General features: G+C 39.2%; 1 protein-coding gene across 1 annotated transcript in view; it reads right to left on the reverse strand.

Annotated features, from left to right (window-relative positions):
- Positions 1-530: 530 nt before the first annotated feature.
- Positions 531-25,032, reverse strand: part of LEKR1 (leucine, glutamate and lysine rich 1) — a 63,658-nt gene continuing 39,156 nt past the window's right edge. Inside the window, 7 exon segments of the mRNA XM_009279516.1 lie at positions 531-944; positions 3,662-3,961; positions 4,980-5,132; positions 10,396-10,489; positions 12,060-12,263; positions 12,541-12,618; positions 14,559-14,640. Coding sequence (XP_009277791.1) covers positions 531-944; positions 3,662-3,961; positions 4,980-5,132; positions 10,396-10,489; positions 12,060-12,263; positions 12,541-12,618; positions 14,559-14,640 — 1,325 coding nt within the window.

The raw sequence follows: 25,032 nt of genomic DNA on the forward strand, positions 1-25,032 counted from the left end.
TGAGCACACGGATTTGCCACATTTTCATGCTGAGTGATATATACTCGAGAACTAGCAAGTCTCACTGACCTAAGCATAATTATTTGCAAATATAACATTACTGAATTAAATAATGGCAAAAATCTGATTCTAACTGAACAAATCACATCTTTACACCAGAAACGAGCAATTAAGTTACATGGGAGAACACACAAAATAGGAAAATTCCAACAAAGCGGTTAGGGAAAACAGCATCTGAAATTGGCAATTATTTTAATTACACCTATTGAAGATGTGCTTCTCTTGGAGAGACAATATTTTTTCTTTTTTACTTTTCTCATCTTGAAACGTAGATAGCATTTAATTACATTGATATGGAATGGACAAAGGAACATTATTGCATCAAAAATATATAAAAGTTTAACTTAAAATTTAAGTTGTAGAAATGCATGAATTGCATCGGCTAAGATTTGACCCCAGGGGTCCACAAGTAAATGGTTATTTGATGCACTGGAATGGTTTCCCATGTGCTGTGTATGTGTATAGAGCTGTCAGAGCTGACTCAGTTGTCTTCTTGTAACTGCAGCAATCCTGCTCCTGGGCTCATTCAGTGAAGCCGCTCTTCCTCTTGGAGGGTGTGGTGGGGTTAGAGCCGGCAAGCCCATACTGCCGCTGCTGTTACGCTTACCGGAGGTGGGTGCCTTAGCAGCTCTTGAAATACCAAACTGTCCAGAGAGATTGATTTCCTTCCCAGCGCTGGGACTTGTGCGGCTTTTCTGTCCGTAATCAGCGAGCAGGGCAGCAGAGGAGGTTAGGCTGCCCTGAGTCAGGGAACACGGCGATAACGGGAAGTTTCCACTGAGCTTTTTTAGTTCCAGTACTTGTTCCCTGGCTTGAGTCAAAGCTGCAGTCAGCTCATAGCGTTCCTCACACTCTCTGCGCACCGTCTCCTGGAGAAGAGTGTTCTGCAAACAGAAACAAACACTGGCTTTACAAAATGCCATTAGTCAAAAACTGTGCCTATTCAGCTCCTCAGGCTTAAGGCAGGGGTGGCTGGAGGGTACTGATGCACACAAATCCTTCAATACTTCCCCATATGTTGGTTTCTCTGAAAGTCACCCAAAGGACATACGTCAGCATTTACACACCCTTCATTCCCTCAGGAGACAGTGGAAAACATGAGGTAAGTTATCAGAAGTTACTTCTGATCTCCTGCCCATCCTCCAACTAGGGGGAAACTGGGAATGCTGCTCTTGGAAAGGAAAAAGCAACGTACGGAGGTTGAGTATTACTGCGCCACTTCGTTATGATAAGATGTTCAAGAAGTTATCCTCCTCTGCAGTTTAAATAATTGTGCACTGATTTTTTGTGACGGCATTCTTTATTGATTATTATTTGCCAAATAATAGGGATAAATGATTTTCAGTCTAGTGTTTTCACAAACTTTGCACTGTGATTACTGATACCTAAATGGAAAGTAACTGGTACTGGGCCTTGATCAGACAACTGAAACTGTTTCTGTATTACAGAAGACCCCAAGTTAGTGTATTATGTAGAAGTTACTTGTGATGCTCATTTTCCTGGTTTCCAGCTGAAACAAAAAGTAAATAAAACACAAGGGACAACATCACTAAATTGATTCATAAAAGTCAGAACTACTGAAAGCACTAATACAAGCAGAAAATAGCCACTTTTTTGTTCTTCTAAGCAAGCAATTGTTGCTGACACCTTGAGGGTCCACGAGAATGGAAAGGAAGCAAGCACCAAGGCAGTCTCCAACACAGAGAGTGATGATCGAGCCCAACAGAGAACACTCTCAGTCATGCACAACCTCATTGCCCGGACACAAACATTTCTATGTAAACCTCTCTAATGCTAGAAGTATGAGCTGTATGCCGGGTCAGATCACGTATCACCTTGAAGTGAGGACAAACATTTGTATTTGAAATTCTCTATGTGATTATGACAGTGGGTGTATACAGGGAAGAAAATATGTAAGAAAGATAATCTCAATAGCACTGTTTTGATGTTTTGAAGAGCGAATACTGGTGTCAGTAAAGTCAGAGCACAGAACTGTGTTCCCACTAAAGTGGAAGGTGGTAAGCTCTGTTTAGCCAAGAAGAGGCTACTAAAACTATTAAATTTTTGTCTGTGTTTTCCCGTCAAAACTTGAAAAATGATGGAGAAATGAAAAGTCCTTTGTTGACCAAGTTTTTAGATTTTAACATTTTACTTCGGTCAAAGCATCTGTAGTGGATGTAGAGTGGAAACACAGAAGTTCTGCTCAGGCTGTCTAACCTCTGTGCCGACTGCAAGCGAAGGAACATAACTACATGCAGAGGTAGAAGTGGGAGAGTGGTAAATATCTAGAATAACTTATTCTCTGAATACCTAACTCTGCAGACCACTTAATGAAAGAAAGTTAGATGTTACTTTCCCTGCCACTCAGATGGTCACTGACAGTCCATGAAATTATTTGGGAAGTGTTACCTGCAAATCTGAGAAAACATCCTGGTGCAAAGTTTATCTTAAAACCAGTTTCAATTGAAATTAGTTTCAATTTTCAACCACTCTTATCTCCCCATTTCCTAATATAATTATATTAGAGGAGGAACTCTGCTTCAGAGCGGGGAAAACTAAGAGCATAAGCAGAGCTGGTGGAATCTCACAATTGATGATAACAGTGTGTTCCTTACTCTGCTGAAGCTCCTGACCAATACTTGAAGAGTGTGTGTCTTTCCAAGAGCCTTTTCCATCGGTACAGGACAGAACGACTGCCAACATCATTCTAATTTCACTACACAGTGTTTCTGAATCTTTTCCAAGGAAGAAATAAACATCAACCCAAGCCCTAGTTCATTTTGAAGAGTTTTATTTTCAGTGTTTACCAACTTTTTTCTGCCACTTAATGACTTTGGACATTCCAGTCTAATCTTATCTACAGTCCCTGACTTCACTGTTTTCACATTTCTCACAGAGCAGTACAGCTCTCTCTCCTCCCTTCCCATTATATTCCAAACATTCAGCAAAGGCTTGTCGTAAGAATATCCATCAGTCGAATTTCTCTTCACATTTGATTAATTTTTATGCATTCGTGTTTACAAAAAGTGGATTTACTGGTGGGAGGTGGGATACATCCCCATTAGCACAGCAGGATGCACACACATACTCCCACATTAAAAGATGCAATCTCTGCCCCAGAAGCCATTCAGAACAGGACTGTGCCCACTCCCGTTCCTATTGACAGTATGAAGTTTTTTCTTACAGATGATTTCCAAAATAAGTAAGATGACTGGGAGGATTGCTGCTGTCTGGTTCAAAGAATGAGAAATATCCGTGTCTTCCACTTTAAAAACATGAAGAATGCTTTATTGTTTACTCATGTTTACGTAGCATGATGTGAAGCTAGAGACTAAGAAATAAACGTCTTGCAGGACCCGAAAAATATATATTTTTTTAAAATAAAACACTAGTTTAAGTGCTTGCTGAATTAAAAATTTCTCGTATTTTGTGATATATTTTATTTATGAAATTATGATGGACTTGTTTTATAAATCTTTTAATTTCAATGGTTTTTAAACCAGTACATAACAGGGTCTGAAATATAGATGCTTTGAATGATTTTAGAAATCACGTGTCTCTAAGTAAAAATAGCGAGGCATTTCCTCGGTCATGTTCCTACCTCCTTTTGAACTTGACTCAAATTGTGAATCAGCTGTGTCCTCTCCTGGGTTAATTTTTCCAGTTCATCTGACTTGTGTTTAAATTCTTTCCTCATATTATCCAGAAATGATTCATTATTGTTCTTTTCCATCATCAGCTGAAATTCAAGTTCAGTAACTAGTCTTTTAAGGCTCTGAATTTCTTTTTCCTTATCTTCATCTTTCTCTGCAAGTTTGATCTGGGCATCTTGTAGCTTCTTTTCAAGGATTTCTGTCTCCATCCTTAAGCTATTGGTGGCACTGGATATTAATCCTGGTATCTGCATTAGATTAGACAAAAATTGCATTAGTCTACATTCAGTGGATGTCTTTAGATAGATATGTAGAATTAAGTACCAGACAAATGTTGACTTCAGGAAAAAAAATACAAATGCAAACATACATGTCCTCAGAGACAAAAAAAAATGCTTTGAATTTACATAATACCCTCAAAGGATATCAGAGAGCTGTAAATTGATCAAAACTCACTCAGAAGAGATTAATTAATATGTCCAAGATCAAACAGAGAAATAGAGGTAAAAATGGGAAAATTTAACTTCTTTACAGCAAGCCAGTATTTCTTCAGGGTTTTAAAATCATAGTCAAATATTTGTAAAGTGAACTAAGTCAAACTGTTATTTTCAGCTCTTTAAAACACTGTGTAATGTAACGAATTTTAAATAACAATATAATTTCATCAAATTTCTTTGATTTTTCCAGATTCTCAACAAATGTGTCAAATCTTTTGAAAACTAAGGTTATAGGTACAATTTTCAATTTCTATATAAAACTTCAAAAACTGTAGGTCTGGGTAGCTGGGAATAGCCAACTGCGTGTGATACAACCACCAATACAGACAAGAAAGAGTTAACTGCCCACTGGACCTTACCCCATCTGTGCTGAATTAATTTGGGAAGGGAACAAACAGTGTGGATGGTTTTGTGACAACTTGTCATAGTCTGAAACAGTCCAAAGCTTTAAAAAAAAATGATGATGTCTGCTTAAAAATAATTAACAACTACAGTCTATGGACATATATGAACTCTGAGTAGAGAAAATGAGAGAAAAGAAAGAACTTCCACACCATTTAACTTTAACTAGAATAGTTACTTTTTATACTGTTCCATTAAATAATAAAAAAAAACCCAAAACATATGCCATGTACTAAGACAGGGAAAAAAATATTGTATCATCTAGATACAGGACTACACATAAAGAAGGTTTTATTCCTTCACATACTATTTCTCAGAAGTTTACATTATCTACTGCCATAAAACTTTTCTCTTGAGTGTTACACACCTTCTTCTGGAGCTCTTCATGATCTCTCTGATATTTTGTGATTAGTTCTTGCTGTTTTTGTCTTTCAATGTCTAGTTCCACTCTTGCTTCTTCCTTGACTTTAAGAATTGCTTCTTTGTGTCGTGCTTCACCTTTAGCCAGATCAATTTCCATCTAGGGAGCAAGTGTTTTTTAACAATATGTAGCAACTTATCTTAAAATATTTTTCACATTCCACACTGCCATAAGTGAAGTGATGTGAAATTTGGCAGACTGAGATTTTGCACGCTGAACAAACACAAAATGATTGCAACCATTGGAGCCTGGCGAGGGAAAGCTCCCGCTTCCCGCTGGCTCACAGCGACGTGGACGGCTCCTGCTCCGCAAAGCATCAGGGCTGAGTCACACCCTGCAGCCCCTGGAAGGTGTCTCACAAGCCCCATGGTGTCTCAAGTGGTGCTAGATGCCTAAATTTAGGCAGTTGAACTTCACTCTAAATCACTATGAAAACGCTAAATCACAAAATCCTTAGCCAGTTCTTAAAACAGATGATTGCTTTGCTGGAAGCATTTGCTCTGGAGGTAAAACTCAGCTCGTTATTATTTTCAAATGCAGCAAAATGATATGTTTCATAGCAAATGACATCTACTGTGCTAAAAATAGGCCATAAGCTCAATATTAAAATATAAAGATGTTAACTCTTTCTTATAAAATCATTTTTTATTCATGCTCTGCCACTCAGCCTTGTCAGTGAATAGCAACTTACCATATAAAATGTTTGTCTGTCTGCTTCCAGGGACCACACTCAGATGACTCATACTCCACGCGTGCTACCTTGCAATTCAGAAGTGCAGCGCACGTTAGCACCACATATCTATTTTATCACGTGTCCCCCTTCCCCTAAATCTGTTGTAAACACCAGAAATCTAGGGGAAGGAGCATATAGAGGAACCTCCACAGAACCTCTCAGCAAGGCATCAGCAGGATGCCTGCCTCTCCAAGCATCGCCCGGTGCCAACGGCACGCGGCTGCTGTGCTGGCCCCATCGCCAAGTCGAGGTTAGAGGGAGCAGCAAGGCTCCAAGGCTCAAGGACAGCAAGGAGCAGCTCCAGCTCGCTCTAGGGTCCAGACAACACTGCGCTGGTGGTATGTATGTGGGACAAGCTCTGGACAAAAAAAGTGGAGAAACGAAAAGTGAAAGAGTTGCAAATTCTGGGTAAAATATCCAAGTCCTTAAGGCATCTCACATATTTAATATTATAAATTCAAATTTGAAAATTTAGCCATCATTTCCTGAGAATAAAAGCCTGGATTCTGGAGGAAATACTGAAGGCTGTATTTTGAAAAATATTATTCCTAAACCAGTATGCTAATATTATATTTCTGCAGGCTGAATTCTAAGGGACTTAATTGTAGCACGCTGAAGACTATGAAAGGCATATTAAACATGCACAACACTAGCCTAATTACTTAAAATTATTAAAAGCAGAACAGCCCAGAATGAGCTTAATTATAATTATCTAATTTTAAACACTAATTATGAGCAAAAGTATAACAAATCCTCCTAACTCTTTTTGGGGAAAAGATAAACTGGAAATATTTTCATTATTTTTTAAATCAAAATATATCCAATTCTGGGCATGGAATAGGCACACATCCCCCACTAAGATTTAGCTTAAAACTGGATATTTGTAAGATCCTCAAAGTAGACTATTATTATTATTATTATTATTATTATAGATATATCTTCTATATTATTAGATATGGCAGGGGGGGGTTTCATTATAAAAAAAAAAAAAGCAGTATAAAAAGCTGAGCTCGTTTTGAAAATTATACAAGCATTTTTCACATTTAACACTTGAAGCTGATAAAGCTGATAACCAGAACAGGAAATAAAACGGCAGTTGATCTTCAAAGAAAGCATAACGGCTACTAATTGCTTTAAAACCACTTACATGCCCCTCATTAATTGATATTTTTTTTAAAATCCATAAAACAAATGTTTACATCAATCTTAAAATCTTTTGTAAAAGAAATTTTTTTTTGTTCCATTAAAACAATTTAAGGTTTATATGTATTTTAAATAGAAAACTGGAACACTTTATACTTATGCAATGGCACACTGACCCAAGAAAAAGCTAACTTTGTCACTTGGTCACATTTCCGATTCTTTCATCTGATGAGAACGTTTTTAGAGCACTTGATGTTCACTGCATTTTAATGGCTGTGATACCAACGCTGTAATTGCTCCCTCTTACTAGCAGCAGTCTTTATCTTCTTTTAATGTCAGGTTGAACAATACATTATGATTATGCAGACAGTGTGACCTCATTCTAAAATTATATCCTGCGACAGAGAGGTTAAGAAGTTTTAAAAGAAATGTAACTGATCTTAATTGCTAGTAGTCCAAAAATTCTCCTGAGACTAAATAAAGCTTTCAGACACTTACCACATACTGAACCAAAAAAGAAAAAGACAGTAATTTTAGTCACCAATTATGTAAGGCTTAAATCAGAAAAGTCAGAGTTATTGTTCAACACTATTTTCAATTTTTCCTTCACTTTTTTTTTTTTTTTTTATTTTTTTTTTTCAGTTTGGGGATTTTTTTGGTGCAAATGTGAAAAAGTTGCAGATTAAAACAAAGTTTACATGCTCACAGCTGTTTATGGTAAACAGCTTTCCAAATCCCACTGGAAGAGACTGGCAACTGGACTCTCCAATCCCAGTTAGAGTCTCCAGCTCAGAACTTCATAGCATGACCCAAAACTACAAGAAAAAAAAGTGATCTGTCCCGCAGAGCAGAGCCAAAGGTCCCGATTCCCGAGGTCGCTGTTACACAGTGAGGCTGCTCAAAGCCCAGTATAAATGAGGAGCTGTAGCATTGCCACATTCCAACCAGCTGTGCAATTATCTAAGAAACCTATCCAACTAGCACATACAGTGGACATACACTTTTATTTTTTTAAATCAGCTGAAAATATTTTTCCACAGAAGACCCCAAACCCAAGTACATACTAAAAGATGACTAACAAGTTATAACCTAACTTTGTAGAATGTAGTAATACCCATTAAAGATGCAGCTAGCGGTGGGAAACCCTTCTAACAAGAAAACACACGTTAACAGGAGTTTATGCTTGCGGAACAGACCTGTGCAATGCATACAGCACTGGCATGGCTGTGGCGAGGTGCTTTGAGGGCGGGTGCGCAGCTGGGTGTGTTGCCCTGCGTCTGAGCTATTTTCATAATGTCGCACCCTACATCCATGGACCAGGACTAGACCTAATCTCTTTCCCACTCTGTTCCCCAACCAAGCCAGTTACCCCCTGAATTCGGGGTGTCCTCCTGGCTGTATTTCAACTATCCTTCTCATCTGTAGCCTTTACTTAACTTCTTTTTTCCTTCACTCCATTAAATAAAGGAAAAATGGGCATGTATAAAGGAGCATGCATGTATGGAAGGTGTATCATTCTCCCTCCCACCTTCTCCTTCCTCCTCACTGTGAAAGGAACCATCATCCAATTACCAAAAGAGCCTGGGTGGGAAGGTGTATGAAAGTGGCTTTGCAGGCTTTTGTAAGAGAATGAATAAAATAACAAAGGATAGGCCATTTCATGGGGAAGCCAAGTCGTAGGACTGTCAAGTCTTTTCAGATGAAATACAGAGGTATTTTCACAGTAAATGTCACTGAAGTCTTTATTTTCATACTACTCTGATTTGAAGGGAAGGCAAGTGAAAAAAAACAGCAGAGTCATTAGCAGGAGCCTATTTGGCAGAGATGCGACTGCCTGAAAGGAACTGGTGATACTAGAGGTCAGCAGAAAGAGCAGAAGCCTTTCGCACCCCAGCGGTCCGCTCTAGCTCCGGGACTTTCACTGTGCAACTCGTTTACCTCTTCTTTATTGTGAGAACCCCCAGCTCAAGTGAATGGACGAGCCACATACCTTCTTTCTGCTACCACATCTCCCTTCCCAATTCCCCAGTCTAACCAGGCTCCTCCACCTACCCACTGTGCCCTCTCCCCTAGCGCCCTGTTGCAGCTGACAGCCAGCACTACCTACTTTCTGCTGAGGTTCCCATGCTGCAATTAGTTGCACGCTCACCAAGCCAATACCCATCTCCCACTGAGCTGTCTGCTCAGCCTGTGGGCACGCAGAGCCTGCCAGGTCAGGCAGAACAAGGTGCCTCTCAACCACTCAGCAGGGAGACTGCTTGGAGGGGCACAGTAACCCAACTCCAGGTTGCACAACCTTCCCTGCGCCCCCAGGGCAAAATCAATGCTTGTTCCAAGTACTTCAGATCTTGAGCTAGATGACACTGCAAATTTGGGGGTGTCATTTTCCTCTCCATGCATGTGGGGACTTGTCCTGACACCAGCGGGAACTGTGGGTTCATATAAAAACAACAACAAATTTCATGTTCACAGAGGACTTGGAAAGGATAAAACTGTCATGTTATCTCTTCACTTGCCTATTGCCATGAGTGACAGAATCATCCCGGCGATGGCATGAACACGTATCCTGCATTCATAGCTGCCGTAAGTACCAGGCAGGGTATCCACACACCTCTCGCCCTCCTTGTCAGCTGTACGGCTAACAACTCCGCTGCCTTTTGCTATTTCACAACTCCCGATAGCTCCAGAATCACTATGCTACAACAGCTTGTTTGTTTAGCTCTGCTTTGGTTTGCAAATACCTGCCTTCTGAGAAAAGGACATTTTTGCTCATCTGCTTATTTTATAGATTTGGTTTACAAATAGCAATCTTCAGTTTCAGTTCATCTAACCTGCAAGCAGGAAGGCTCTGCGTTCTCTCCATCTTGTCAACAATGCACAACCTTGTTTTTGCTGGGAAACTACGTCAATATTAAATATATGCTTTCCTATGCTTCTCTGCCAGATGTGTCAGGAAACAAATCCAGGCACTGATGCACTCCCCCATGCAGAAGCGTGGTTCAGGGTCTATAACTTGGATTGTTGCACACAGAACAGGGTGGGCTCTGTATGTTCACCTCCTTGGAGCTTGTGTAGGACAATGGCCTGTGAGACTGGGCTTTTCCTGCTGTACCCCCTCCTGCAGAGCACATGGGGAAAGCACGGAGCTTGGAAGATCAGAGGTTCAGTGGGCTCAGTCCTGCTCCTCACACCCGGGCTTTCAGGGGACTGCACTCCTAGCACAGGCACATTGCAAATACACTGAAACCTGGGAAGTCCAGATCAAACCTGAACGTCTGCCAAGTCTGTAAATGCTCATACTAAATACCTTCTGCATTCAGTTCCAACCCACATAGACAGATCGCCCATTGTACAAAGAATACTATTGACTTGTTTGCACTTGAGGAGATAGGTATCTGGCTTACTGTACTCATTCGTGACAGCTGACTATAACTGAAAAAAATAAAGAAAAAATCAAAAGGGTGCCAACTGCACATCCAGTATTACCTTCTCCCTCCAGTTATCTTCATTCCGCATCTTCTGTCTTAATGTTTCCTGCAGCTGCTCTGTTCTGTTCTGATGAGAAATCAGCATTAACTCCCTAGAAACCACAAAAACTCATATGTAAATATGTGCTCTGCCCAGATTGGTGGTATGCCATTTTCTTGCAATTAAGTCCTTTGTGGCAAAGGCTCGTCTTTTCCTCTTTGTTTAGTATTCTGTGCAATAAGCCCAGCAATCCTGCCTGGAGCCCAGAGGCACAGTAGTAATCTCTACTTAGCATTTGCATAATGCCATCACACGTTTTATGAATTTTATGTTTTAAAGAAAATGCTATAGTTGATCTTTCTTCCACACACACATATTTAAACCTCAAATATTTTTAATATTTCTCAAGTCAAATTTTGAAGAACACTGAAAAACTGTTAAAATATTCAAAACAGAAATTGTTTTATTTAATGAACTCAGAATATTACTATCATTAATTAAAAAATTGTAATAGGTTTTGAATTAAAACCACCGAGTGCTTTCTATTGTTAGAGTTACTGTTTGTTATGTGAAACTTATAGAGCAAAAGCCCTGGAGAGTTTAAATTCTTGTAACTTAGCTTATTAGCAATGTACCACCTGGAACAACTCATGCATCTGGGGTTTAAGTAGAAGGGAAATATTCTTAAATTAACATGTAATATCTTTTCATGCAAGTACTAAAGTACAGGGAATATTCAAACCCTTTAAATATGAAAACAGCTTAATGCCTCTTGGTGTACATCACTCAAAAAATGCTTATCTTCTCCAAAAGCCAATTCTCTGAATAAATTTTCTATTGTACACAAGTCAAACCAATAACATATTGCCATGTCTTAAGTAGCGGACAGCATTTCTGTTTTGCCAATAAAAGACAAGCTAATTTACCAGTAACTGAAATTTTACTGGCAGGAAGCTGCCCATACACTTCACCAAATACTAGACCATATCCAATAACCTGGCATATTGTAATATTTATAGCATTGTTAGAGTTTGCAAGTTGCTAATAATGTAAGTTACAAGAATTTAAACTCTCCAGGGCTTTTTCTCTACAAGCCTCACATAAGAAATAGCAGCTATAACAACTGCAATAAATGGGTGTTTTGATTAAGATTGAGCTGAAGCCCTGGCCTGCAAAGCAAAGATTTTTTTTCTTCTTTTTTTTTTAATAGTCTTTTTTCTTTTTTTTTTTCTTTTTCAGTCAAGTTTTGTCTATACTGTAATAATTTAAAAAATCCATCCAATGAATTCCAAAATTTCAGGATATGAGCTCAGGGCTGCCAAGGCTTTTAGAGTTTTGCCCTAAAAGCAGGAGATGAGAGGGGGCAGTGGCAGGGCAGGACTGTCCTGAGCGCACAGGCAAGGCAGCGACTTCAGAACACACAGCTGGGACCAGCAGGTCTCTCCCAGTCTGCCCAGTGCCATAGCCACACTCCTTGTTCTGCCACTTCTCCTCCCACATCCCAGCTGGCACAAACCACCTCTAGTGCTTTACAGAATCTATCTGTCCTTTCGGTAACAGTGAGAGAGGTTGAGGATCTGGCAGAGGAGGAATGTTTTATTTTTAATAGATTTCCAAAAAAGACAATCTAGGCTGAACGTGCAGTCACAGGAGATTACCCACGGTGACTCAGCTCCGATTACCTTTCTTGTTTCAACATCACCACCTCTTCCTCTGTTTGTCTAAGAAGAGCTTTAAGTGTTTCCAGCTCACTTTCTGATCGACTGGTTCGTCTTTTTAGATCTTCTTCTTTCCTTTCTCTCTCGGCCACCTCTTCCTGTAAATGTTTGCATACTTGTTAGCAAATTAGAAAAGATTCCTCCTTTTCCTTGAGCTCTTTTGTAAGTCTATAGATGAAGTAAAAAAGTATCAGCATGGTAGTTACTATATTCTTATTTACAGACAGATACTAAATAGAGAGAAATTATGTGTATCTGGAAAATAAAATATTAGACAAAAAGCTATATATTCTTTATGAAGTTAAATCTAGTGACGTGAACACAAAAATAGAAACTAAAACCAGAAAAAAATTATTGTATAAAAGCTGCATTAAAATAATAAAATAAATTTTTGCTCTCAATGCTTAGAAATCTATATGTTATGTTATGACATTTCAGCATTTACCTTGACTCAGAAATTCCATTTTCATATTTCATTTTTTTCAGTTCATTTTGACAGACATCAAGTTCTGCTGATTTCACCCTAAGAAAAACATTAAAAAAATGTGTATTTGTCCAAAGAAATGATAGCCTTTACTCATGCAGTAACCTGAACATCAGGTTTATTGACATATTATCTAACTTGCATTTTCTGCATAGTTAAAAGGCAGACAACAAAAAGTTCTGTTAGTTCTAGCTAACATTTTTAAGTAATTGAAAGTTACACTTCCAATGTAATCTCAGCCTAACCTAGGATCACGAGTTTAATGTTGTGAACAAGAAAGTGAGATCTTGCAACGCTGATAAAAGTTTCAAGTAAGATATGAATAAAAATGAACAAATAACAGTTTAGTAGGTAAGAGGGCTGGAAACTTTACAGGTTTCTTGTCATTATGTCATCATTTCACCAATTAATAACCTTGGTTAAGCTTCATATTTAGATTTAAACAGATATAGAATATGTTATTTTATTAAATTGTACCTATATTACATTGAAATTTTAATATTACATTTGGAAACCTTTTACTGTTTATTTAACTGTGTTCATGAAATCTTTTTTTCATACTCAATACTTGTATTATCATTAAAATACTTTGTTGCTAAGCATTCCAAATATTTGCAACTTCGTTATGATCAGACCCTCTGAATATAGGAACCAAAACCAGAAAGTACACATCATGAAAGAATGAATCCTTGTTTAAATTTCAGGAAAACACACAAAAACCCCAATGATAGCTGGTCTCAGGACTGGCAGTACTAGTTCATTAGTCTTGAGCTTAATATTTGAAACAGTAATTTTTATTTTCAGTAGTGAATTATAAAGTGTTGTAAAGTGAATTATAAAGTGCTGCTGTTTCCGAATGATTTTCTACACTATAGGCAAGCAATGAAGATTTTAAATACAGGAAAGTATTCAGATCCCAGATCCCGCAACTTTTAGAGGTGACGACATAGGTCCCACTGAGCACCGCAGCATCTGGACAGGACCCTGGAGGTCGCGTGACACAATTTTGGGTGCCCGATACAGCTCCCACGGAAGTCAATGGAGGGCAGCCTCGGGGAATATGGCAACTCCACTGCACGGCCCTTGCTTGGCCATTGAAACATTAACTCAGGAGAACAGTGTGCAATAGCACAACAACATTTAAGAAGAGGTGCATCTTTTTTCTTAATTCCTCAAGTTTTGATAGAGGACTCATTTCTGTTCTCCCCTTAATCTGTGGGCTGCAGCAGCAGCATCTGAAAGCAGGACTGAGCAGAGCAGCGCCCAGGGCCGGGCAGGCACTCCTGCGGGCGCCACTCTTTTGGGTGGGCTGGAGACAGAGCAAGCCGAGTTTTTCACTCTGTGTGAGTGCTCTCTTTTCAGGCATCGTGCTTCAGTTAGCTCCAACAAGTATTTGATAACATTCTATTTTTGCTCTATTAATTTAGGTTTAGCATACTCTTACTTGAAACCATAGGCACAACACAGTAAAATTACAAACCGCAATAGCATACTGGTGCATGGGGAAAAGTCACGGGAAATTTACACTGGGGGGGGGCGGGAGGGAGGCAAATAAAAAAAGAAATCCTAGTCACTGATTAAATACTAAAGTTTCTGATTAGTTTTATTGCACCCTTCCCTCCATCCCAAACCTACAATGTGAAATACTACTTTCCACATACATTTTTAGTCCAGAAGTTATGTGGATTTCACAAAATTTATCCTACAGTTGTGTGTTAAATGAAACGTCAGATTAAGCTGACTTAACCCTCCTCTTTGCTGTATCATTAAACACAGCTGGAGGAAGAAAGCCCTGCTTCCACCGACAGACATGCTCAGTTAGGTGATTAGAAATACGGACTGTTTAATATGAAGATAAAATATTTTCTCTGTTGGTCATAACCTTCTCAAATCATCATGACAAGCAGCACTCTGAAAAAAAGTGGTCTGTTACAGCTTTATGCGCAGTGGCAAAACAATCAAGCAAACAGAAATCTTACATTAACAGCTTTTTGTAGTGCTCCATCTCAGCTGTTACTTTCTGCAGCTTCAGTCCAATTGTCTCTACTTGATTTGTTAAATCTGAAAACAAAAACATGGGTTTCATGTCTGTATTTATACTAAAAATAATTCACTTTTATACCTATTGTGCTTTATTTGCATCTCGGACATGTAGCTCCTCACTCCCACCTCAAACAGGCAAAGCAGTACATCACAGCACTGCCTCTGAACAACGCAAAATGGCCATCTGTGAAAAGTACAGGTTTATGATTTGTAATATTTGAATTGATTTCTCACTGCTTACAAACCATATAAGCCAGTTGTTTATATTTTCTTAAGAATAACATATTACTTTTATTGAAAAGGTTGGAATGCTGTTGCACCACTGTACACTTCAGAACAGCCTTCCAATTTCTATTGGAGCAGAGACTGGCTTTATAGCAAGAAGCTGTTTTTTGTTTGTTTGGGGTTTTTTATCCTACCAGGAAACATCAAATTCAACTAAATGTAAATATGAAATGCTTTAAATCATACAGTTTGTACATAACACTGAGAGCAAAAGCATGTAGGAAGGCGGACCTAAAAATAACCTGCTAATACTACTTCATGTAAGACATTGACACTGACTTAATGGGACTATACGTTTTGTCTTAGACTCTCTTAGCTAAATGTTATCTTTCAGAACTCATCACCTATCAGTTTCAATCAGCCATTGCCTTCTTTTCGTTATATATCCCACTTCTTTTCATCTGTACAACTAGTTTATTATCCTTTTTTTCCCCCCCACTTGGGAAAAAACCTTCCAAGGAAAATACTCAACAAAGATAAAAGAACTGTTAAATATCACTCCTCTGCACAGTCTCATGTAAATGAAAAAGTGACAAATTTACTCCCAGCAGACCATGTAACGCTTTTGGTTTACTAGCTTTCAACCCTCTGCATAAGCTGGGTCTCTTCAAACATGGCTTTGCAGGACAGACGGCCGTCAGTTTGCAGTTGCAGCACAGCACCCAAGCATTTTGTTGCACGCAGGTAACAAGCACATGCTGTGCAAAAATACAGGCTGGTGAGAACAGAACAAACATTCTCACCATTTGCAACTAAAACTGCTTGCTTGCTTACGGGTGCAAACTAATTTTAAAAGCTTACTTAAAATCCCTTAGTGACACGTATTAGACCATTTTATCTCAAAGAACATACTAACAAATAATTTAAACTTCTCAACCTTCTCAAACAGTTATATATCAAAGAAACCTCATCTAGTTTTGCATGTGGCCTAATGTTGTTCATTTTTTTAAAGAGAAATCCTAAGCATAGTCATAACTTCAAGATTTGAAGCCCTATAAAGTGACATAACAGCACATACCTTAATCTGATTCTCATCTTAATGAACATATCTAAATAAGCTCATGAACAAGGAGAGCTGGCTTTCAAGAAAACCTAAGAATGACCAGAAATCAAAGTTGTCTCTACAAAAAAGGCAGCATCATAAACTACATGGAAAAAAATGTACGATAGAATAGTGCAACAAATCTAGAAGTGGAAGAAAAAACAAGATTGTCCCTCAAAATGCAACAGCAAACTAGATGAGCTGACTTCCCCTCCGAAGGTTAACAGCTACAAAGAAAGTCCAACCTCTCCGTCTTCAAAGCTCTCTGATATATCCTCCAAGAAGTCAAATCTAACTGTGATTTCTGTTCTTACATTTGTCATTTGTGACATCAGAATTCACTGAATTTTTGTAACTTTTCCTACATGCCTATTTCAGTCATTTCCAGCAACTATCATGATGCTGGATAATCCCGGAGTGTGATTTCCTGCCAGCAATCCCCCACGTCACACCTTATCTTGCTAAATCCTACTACATGAAAGAGTCCCATATTTTTAATAAAGGAAAAGGGAAAGCTGTTCATTATCTCAGACTGCAATTAAAAAAATCAGGGAGAGAATTATATACGGTAAAGTACACACTACCTGTCAGATACATTCCCAAACTATCAGCATTTATGAAGAGCTTTTTTAAGAGAAAGTTAAAATTTCTTTGGGCTTGACTAAGCCCTTGCAAAAGTCAGTGGAAGTTAATTATAGAAGCCCTTTCTATCCCCCCTGCCACAGACATCAAAACAGATAAAATATATTTTTGTATAAGATACCATTGCCATTGTGTTTATACATTTCAGACACAAAAAAATTAATGCAGTCCTGCTGCATTCATTTTTGCAATTGTTTAGAGACATTGCCAGGTCACTAATCCTTTAACATTGAAACAGCTTCTACTCCGATTCACATCAGTCAGGGTCCACATAATTAAATGAGCAAACAGAAGAGTGTAAGTAGATATTCAAGAAAAAAAGCCTTTTAATAAATGAGAATGGATTCACACAAAGCGTTGCTCATTACAAGCCCTGATTGACAGAAGCGAACGGACCTGGACATTATAGATCCTCCTGGAGCTAATCTGTTCATTTTTTTAGCCCACAGGGGATGCTGATAGCACTCTTTGCTGTGCATGTAGTGAGCTGCCTCAGATTGATGTCACCCAAGTTTATTTTTTGTCTCCTTGAAACAGTTCAACCTATTCCACAAAACATGAGACATCACAGAAAACACAATTTTTGAACAGGTTGAAAAGAACAGTATTGCTGGGAAAAAGTAAAAAGTATGTTTAATCACCAGGTATGGTTTATATCAGTATCACACTGAAAAATAGTGTGTGTGTATATACACATATAAAACTATACATATAGTAAGAAATCAACAGTGTTCCATGAGAACCGACAACTAGAGGGAAGGTCTAAAATTATTTACTTCCAGACATTATTTTTCTTATTTTTCCCATGTTTTTGCAGGGTATTAACGCATAAAATGTTAAATTGCCAAATTATATTGAAAAATGGCAAATGGCAATTCACATGGAAATTTGCCTGTCCCGGATTTGGAAATCCAAGAGTCCATAATGATATGCCGCTCTTAAAAAAAAACCAACCCAGTATTCTTGAGATTATGCAAGTAATTTATCTCATCTGGAAATATAGGTGAAAGCTCTGAGAGAAAAACTCAGACTGAAATGCTTTCCAATGGGAAAAGCAGCCCCTTTCAGCATGGCCAGGGCTGCAGTGGGAAGCACAGCAAACCCTCTCCAGCCTGGAGAGCAGATTTTTTCTTTTTTCCCCTCAAAGGCTCTGCTTCATCATTTGCATTCTGCACTCTATTTTCCATTCCAGGGACGATTATATCTGAAGTAGTCTATTTTCTCATGTCGTTTTCCAGGTCTCCAACAATACCAACTTTTTATAGACCAAATTTTCTGTCTCTTTTACCCCGAAGTATAGCACGTGATGCTTTATAAATAAGTCACCACTATGGCAAAGGAACACAGCAGTGAATGGAGCAGCCAAATGTATGCAAAAATTCACTTCATTTTGAAAATATACTGTAAATTTGCTCCAATTGCTTTTCCCCTAAAGAGTATGGGATTTTTAGTCCATATTTAAGAGTTTTGCCTATCACTGGGTGACTGATTGTCATAAAAAAATAATTCAGAATCAGAAAAGCCTGCTGTTTAAATAAAAATATGTCCTTAATCACTGGCCAGACAAAAACACAAGCTTACTTTTATTTTTGCCAACTTTATGGATGTGCCAGTATGTCTGCATTAACCAGCAGAAGAACACAAACCCCCAAACCCTTCTCGCTGACGCTGCTGAAGAAGTGATACACAGATGACACTAAGATCGTTTCTCGGAAGACTCTTAAAAAGACACTTTGAAAACAAAACTTCCTATAGTAGCAGCACAGTGGTATCATCTCTAAAATGACTTTACAATTTATAACTGTACTTTTTCATAAAGTGCTGCTAATGTGGGTGGAGGAAAAGGGAGCCACAGTAATGACTGGGCGCTGTCGGGCTGTCTGCTTGTTTGCTCAGACCGGGAAAGCTGGAGGTTGCTCAGGAACCCCTTTGTATCTAGCTCACCCATGGCTCTTCTCCCAGGTACTTGTGCCTCTTTCTGAGGATGCAGCATGGGAAGAAAGAAGAGAGTAGTCCTCATACTTCTGTGCTGAAACTATTTAAAAAATACAAAGAATATCTTTTTTCTTTGTATAAAATACATTTTCATGAAAAATATTTCAGTTCAAAGCTGTAGAAAGAATTATGTGAAGCTGGGGAATCTGCAACCAGCACTCTCATTTTTTCATAGAGTGTGATCACAAGAGATTCACAAGCATTTCTACACTTGACATTATTTGCATAATATAAAAAAAAGTGAATATTCATGCATATTTTCCATTCCCCAGAGTTTTTCAGCAATAAATGGTCTAGAAAGAGAAGAAAATTATGAAATATAAACATTTTTAAACTTACTGATAGATTTGTTTAAAGGAACTGATACAAAGTATTGCAACCAAAAAAAAACCCCTTATAATTACAAAAAAAACTAGAATTCACAGCTTAAGGTTACTTCTATATATATTCTGTTGCAATGTCTAGTTGACTAATGTGAAATAAGTTCCCAAAGTTTGAATGGAGTGAATATTTGCTGTCTTTTAATATATACATTATTCATCACAGATATTCACAAAACACTTTGCACAGTATCATACAGGAGGTAAAAACTTATCTAGAAATTAGGACTTTTTAGAAACATCTAAATTATTTACATTATTTCTGGCATAATTTCCAATAATTTCTGGCATCTGTTGTTCAAGTGAGTTATTTGAGAAGGTTTGGAGGGATAAATGGTGATGACTGTTCCCAGGTGAATCATTGCCTGCCCATCTCCTTGGCATTCCTTATAAAAGTGTCAAAAGGACCTTTTGGTATCCAACAGCTGCAGGAGGTCTCCTGCGCTCAGCAAGGCACGCCCAAGTACACAGCATTTCTATGAGTTATTAGCAACTTTCAGATTTCTGTCAAACTAGATACAACTCAGAAGTTCTTTTTCCCATTTCATAAAATACATAAACCGAGAGGTTATTTCCACTACACTTTCATTAGGCAAATTTTTCCTCTTTGAAGATAGGAATGAATTAATGCAAAAACTATATAAATGTAGCTAGATTGGTGTAAACTAATCCTCCAGTATATTCCAGAAATTGTCTTTCACAGAATACCGTCATGCTATATTTTTCAAGAGGTAAGTAGTCCACAAAACTTCAAAACAAGATGAACTACAAATACACACACACAGAGTTGATGTTCTGGGCATTCTGGAAATTGCACATATTAAAAGGAGAAGGACATCATAAGTACAGATAATAATTCATCCATATTTACTGTTACCTACTACTAATAATTAACTGTTATCTATATTCAGTTAGTAGAGAATACTTCTTATTTAAATCAGACTTTCAGAAACTTCAAGAATCAAAAGGAGCAACTGGATACATTTCTACCTGAGAGCACCATACATTGGCATTTAGACAAAAGAAGTCTCAGAAATCCATAGAGACTGACCCCCTTCATCAAATAGGAAGAAGATACTTCTAGCTTTGTGGTGAAAGTTGCTTTCCTATGACAATATTGAAAAGAAATGGAAAGTGAAAAGGTCTGGCAACAGTTAAATTAAGCCTTGCACATAAATCAAGCTACAGTCTGGCAAAAGTTAAGTTAAACTTCCTTCACACCCCGTTCCAAGTGGCATTTATTACCTCCACAGACCAGTCCCTGCCTCATTTCCCCAGACGTGAAGAGTAGGTTCTGTACAGAGACAGTCAGGAGAACAGCAAGGATCTGTGCGGTTCCACTTGTATAGGCATGCAGTCAGCTGGGGGAGAGCCAAGACCTCTCAGGAAGACTGTACCGATGCTGTCAAAAACACTGGTCTTAGCAGCAGCAGACACAGAATATGTTCCCACCATAAAACACAGAGCAGTGCAGCAACAGCTGAGCTAGGAGAGGCTTGAGGTGAAGAAGAAACAGTCAACTCTAAAGAGGCATTGCTCCAAACATCACCTCCCTGACCACTGTGCTCAGCGGCAGTAATCCTATTTAATAGCACACACAACTTTGCTGCAAACTATTCAGCTAAAACTTGGTTCAACATTTTTTCATCTGCTCTCCCCATCCCTCCTTAACCCATTATGACTGTATGTTTTCCTGTGCGATGAGTTAAGCAATTAACAGCTTTGCAGGCATTAGAAAGGAATTTTCCGGAAAAAAATCAAATCAAATCAAAAAACCAAGTTGTTTCAGATTCTACAGTTTCTCAGTATTCCTCATGGTGCCCCTTCTAAGCTGGGTACAACCAAGGAGTAGCATTCAGCAGTAAAAAAGGATTGAAGACTGCTGACCTCAACTCCTAGAGGAAAAAAAAAAAAGAGATGGAGACTGGTACCTTCTCTTTTCCTACTTGGATTAGGGGACATTCCCAGCTCTTCATGGCTGCACCCCTGTTCTGGTGCACTGGATGCTGACTACACTTGGAATAATATTTACTAAATAAATGGTAACCTGCATTTATCCTTATTTGTCCCTGCCATTCTTCCTGTGATACCAAGTCCTCAGATGCTTTGGTTTGACTGTGCTCCTCAAATTGACGGAAGGTAGTCTGAAGCTCTTCCACAGAGCTATTTTCAACGGTACCCAAACTTTGATGGTAGTGCATGACCACAATAAGTGGTGAGGGTAGCTTAACTGCTTGTCAAAAACACTGGGAACCAGTGATTTATAATCTTTCAGTACCCTCTCACTGTTTCAGTTTTGTGCCTGGAAAGCCAACCACATTTTCCCCTCAGTTCCCTGGGAAAGAGCCACTGAGCATCCATGCTTGCTGTTGAACAGAACCCATAGAGATAAATCACTGACGACTTACGACTATTTAAAAACCGTGTTTGTGTGACAGTGTTCTTGCCAAAACTTCCTCTCAGCTGTTTTAAAGACTTCGCTGACAAACTCCCATTGTAATCAAAGCCATGCAGTCACTATGTTATCTAAGTCCTGTTATCCGCATCAAAAAACTGCACAATAGACACCGGACCAAGCTGCGATGTTTGCTGCTCAGAGCTGGCATCTTTGCCTTCTCTACGAATGGGAAGTTGTGGCCAAGTACACAGAGGACAGATTAGACCACCTGCAGTTACTTTCGTTTACTTTAGTTTCTTCAACTGGGCATTCTTCAGTAATGTATTGTTCTGTATACTTTTCCAAAGCTAAATAATTCAACTTTAATTTCCTGTCATTCATCCTGCCATTGGCTTATGAAGTAAATGGCTCTGAATGCCTACAAAAAAAGGGGAAACTTTGGCTTCACACACCAAGCAGATGTTAGACAGAACACGTGGGAACAATCTAACATTGACAACAACAAGTTCGACTGCAATGTGACTGCTTTGTTAAAACAGATTAAGACCAAATTACTGTAGATCAGCAACACAAAAAGGAGAGCCCTTTGCCTTTCTTTGCATGGGGATGGCTGCTACAAAGAAGTTTTTCACAAACATCTCTTTTTAACAATTCTTTTAAATTGTTATTATAGAAGATCTCTGGCAGTTATTAACAACTGTGGTCTTTTTTACTCTTCCTAGATGTGGGAGTATGGACACAAGTTCTGGAATAAAGGAAAAGGAGAGGGGTAGTGCTTGTTTTGGTTCTAGTACTTTGGGTGGTCTCTTTCGGCTCTGTTTCTTCTTTTACTCAATTTGTTTTGAGAAGTTTTCATAATGACTGAGCATTGGACAGGAGTTTTTCATGAGGGAGTAGATGGATTCAATTATACGGCTGGTTTCTGCAAGTCTTCTCTGGAGAGAGTTCCCACCAAAGTCAATGGGAGCTGGTTAGCAGAAAGTCTGAGGGATCAGACCCATGCCCACAGAGACTAAATAACAGAGATTTCAATCAAGTTTGAAAAAACATAGTAAAAATGAGGACACTAATAAGGAGAATGGTAATACAAATGGAAGCTTATGCTGAAAACTTGTTGAATAAAGAAAAATATATTCAAATGCTTATGTAAAAATGTTCTCCAGTAATGAAAATAAAGCTGACTGCAAAATATGCAAAACCAACAAAAAGCATTCACACTTTGTAATACTGATACTCATTTTAAAGCTTTAAGAAGTACCTCATTTTAAAGAATCTTCAGTCCAAATGCATCTCAGTATCATTCATGTTTAATTTTACTTATCTTTGTGATTCACAGTGGATCTTACCATAGTCATAAACAGTCAACAGCAACCTTTCAGGCAGCACATGCAATCAGCCCTCCCTCCAAACAGGGACAAAAGGTGGATAAGGCAGAAACTGCCTCCCCTACACCTCTGTGTTTTAGCAGTATCATATTCTCCATAAAATGAGACTCTGTTGTGATAAGGACAGAGACCGGGAGGGCACAGCACAGAACATGCACAGAGAAAAGATGTGAAGAACCAAAGAAAAAGAACCAAAGTTGGTGACTGTTTCTTCTTATTTGGGCAAATTCCCATAGATGCAGCCCACAGTATCTGCAAAACACTGAGCACAGAGTCTGCCCAGAAATGGGTTTCAGGAAATTTAGCCACCCGGTTTGCATCCTCTCCAGCTGCCCGGCCAACGGCACGGTGCTGAATGAAGGCTCCAGTTCCTGCTTTGTAAATAGCAACAACTGGTAAAGTTTTCAGTGGGAAAAGAAAAAAAAAAAAAAAGCAGCACTGTGAACTATATTCACATTGGGGAAGCAGCCACTCTGGAAGCCATCAATTCTGCATCTAATTCATAACAGATTCACAGTGAGATCAGTTCAGTTTCCTGCAAAACCTACAAAAAATCCAAGACGTTTTCTGAAAACTTTGGTCTCAGCTAAATAAAAGCTCAGTGTTTTATACATGTGTAAGAAAAGGAAGACTATTTGCCAGTAGTTAAGACTTTCTAGAGAGGTTAATATGCACAGCTCAAATAGCTATGGCCATTGAAAACATGCAGACCCCAATCATTACTTGAGACCCTTTTGCCTTAGCAGCACCAGCTCAGCTGCTGGCAGACAGAAACTCAACAGCACAGCTCTATTTAGGTCAATGCCAGTCATGGTATGAATCTGTTCTGTATCACTAAGTCTCTGGCATAAAATGACTGTGCCTACCTAAGAATAAATGCATGTCTGCAAAGTTTATCTGCTTCCAATTTCAGAAATACAGTCCATTTCTTACTACCTGCCTGGGGATTGCAAACAAGTGGATTTGCTACTTCTAACCACACTCTACAGCACATAGAAAAACAGCACAGGGAGAAAGTAGTTTCATTTTCCCTTTATTTAAGCATGGTTTGTGGAACAACTGGCAGATAGTTTGGTTTAAATAAGACAAGCTCTGACTCATCATAGCGGTTACTGATGAGAAAGAGCCTCTGGGGCAGTCCCGTTCACGCTCTCACCGAGAAGCAGAAAGGCTGTGCAGGCTGCACGTGCTGCCCTCCAGTCCTGCTGACTAGAAATATCCAGTCTCAGTGCATGTGTGCCAGCAGTAGACAGTTACTTGCAGAAGAATCACAGATTAAAATATTTTTTATTTTATCAAGCTTTATGAAATTCTCATCATTATTCAGCCGGGTACAGATTCACAGAGAAGATGGCTGGAAGGGACCTCTGGGGGTTGCATTGTTCAGCTTTCTGCCCAGAGCAGTACCGCTGACAAAACCAGACTAGGTTATCTGTGGTTTTATTCAACTGAGTCTTGCAGACCCCCAAGGCTGGAGACTCCCCCAGCCTCGGGCAGCGTCTTCCCACGCTGCACCACGCTCTGCTGAAAAAGCTTTCCCAACGTCCATCCCGAGGCTCCCAGGCTCCAAAGCTGTGGCCGGTGTCCCCTGCCTTACCACCTGCCACTCCCTGGGAGAGGCTGGATCTACCACCTTCCCCTCTGCCCTCCAGGCACTTCCAGACTGCTGTTGGGTCCCCTCTCGGCCAGCCAGGACTAGCCCGGCTCTTGCCATGATAGTTTCCTTTGTCCAATTAATCTCATTTTAGGATCAATCTTTTTCAGAGACTTAGTCCATATATACGTGAACACAAGTACCCTGTGAGACACTCCCCTCATATTTGTCATGCTGGCGGACTGAACGAAACCTCCCTGAGGCTGGTGAGTGTGAGAAATGTCCTTCATTCAGGAAATGGTGAGCAGCAGTTAAGCTCTTTCGGGCACAGAAGGGACTGGCTGGAACAGAAACTCAAATGCAGGAGCCACGATATTGCCGTAAGGGAACTGAGGCAGAAGGGAGCAGGGCAAGTGCAGCCCAGCAACATTACAAGGACAGGCAGAAAGAAACAGAGAATCCAAGGGGTCAGGAAAACACTAGTAGCTTGAACCTGGAAGACAGTCAGGAGATAGAAATGGAGAGCACTGCACAGATCCCTGGCCGAGATAGACTGGAACCCAGTTCCTGTTGCTTAATTTCTCCGGTATTCTGGAAAACGGGAGGTTGTAGGTATTCTTTAAAACCTATTAAAGAACTACTCCCTGTAGGGAGCAACCGACAAGGCCCTGAATACTGGCTGATGAGCT

The sequence above is a fragment of the Aptenodytes forsteri genome, unplaced genomic scaffold (genome assembly GCF_000699145.1).
Source record: "Aptenodytes forsteri isolate BGI_AS27 unplaced genomic scaffold, ASM69914v1 Scaffold299, whole genome shotgun sequence".
Taxonomy (NCBI): domain Eukaryota; kingdom Metazoa; phylum Chordata; class Aves; order Sphenisciformes; family Spheniscidae; genus Aptenodytes; species Aptenodytes forsteri.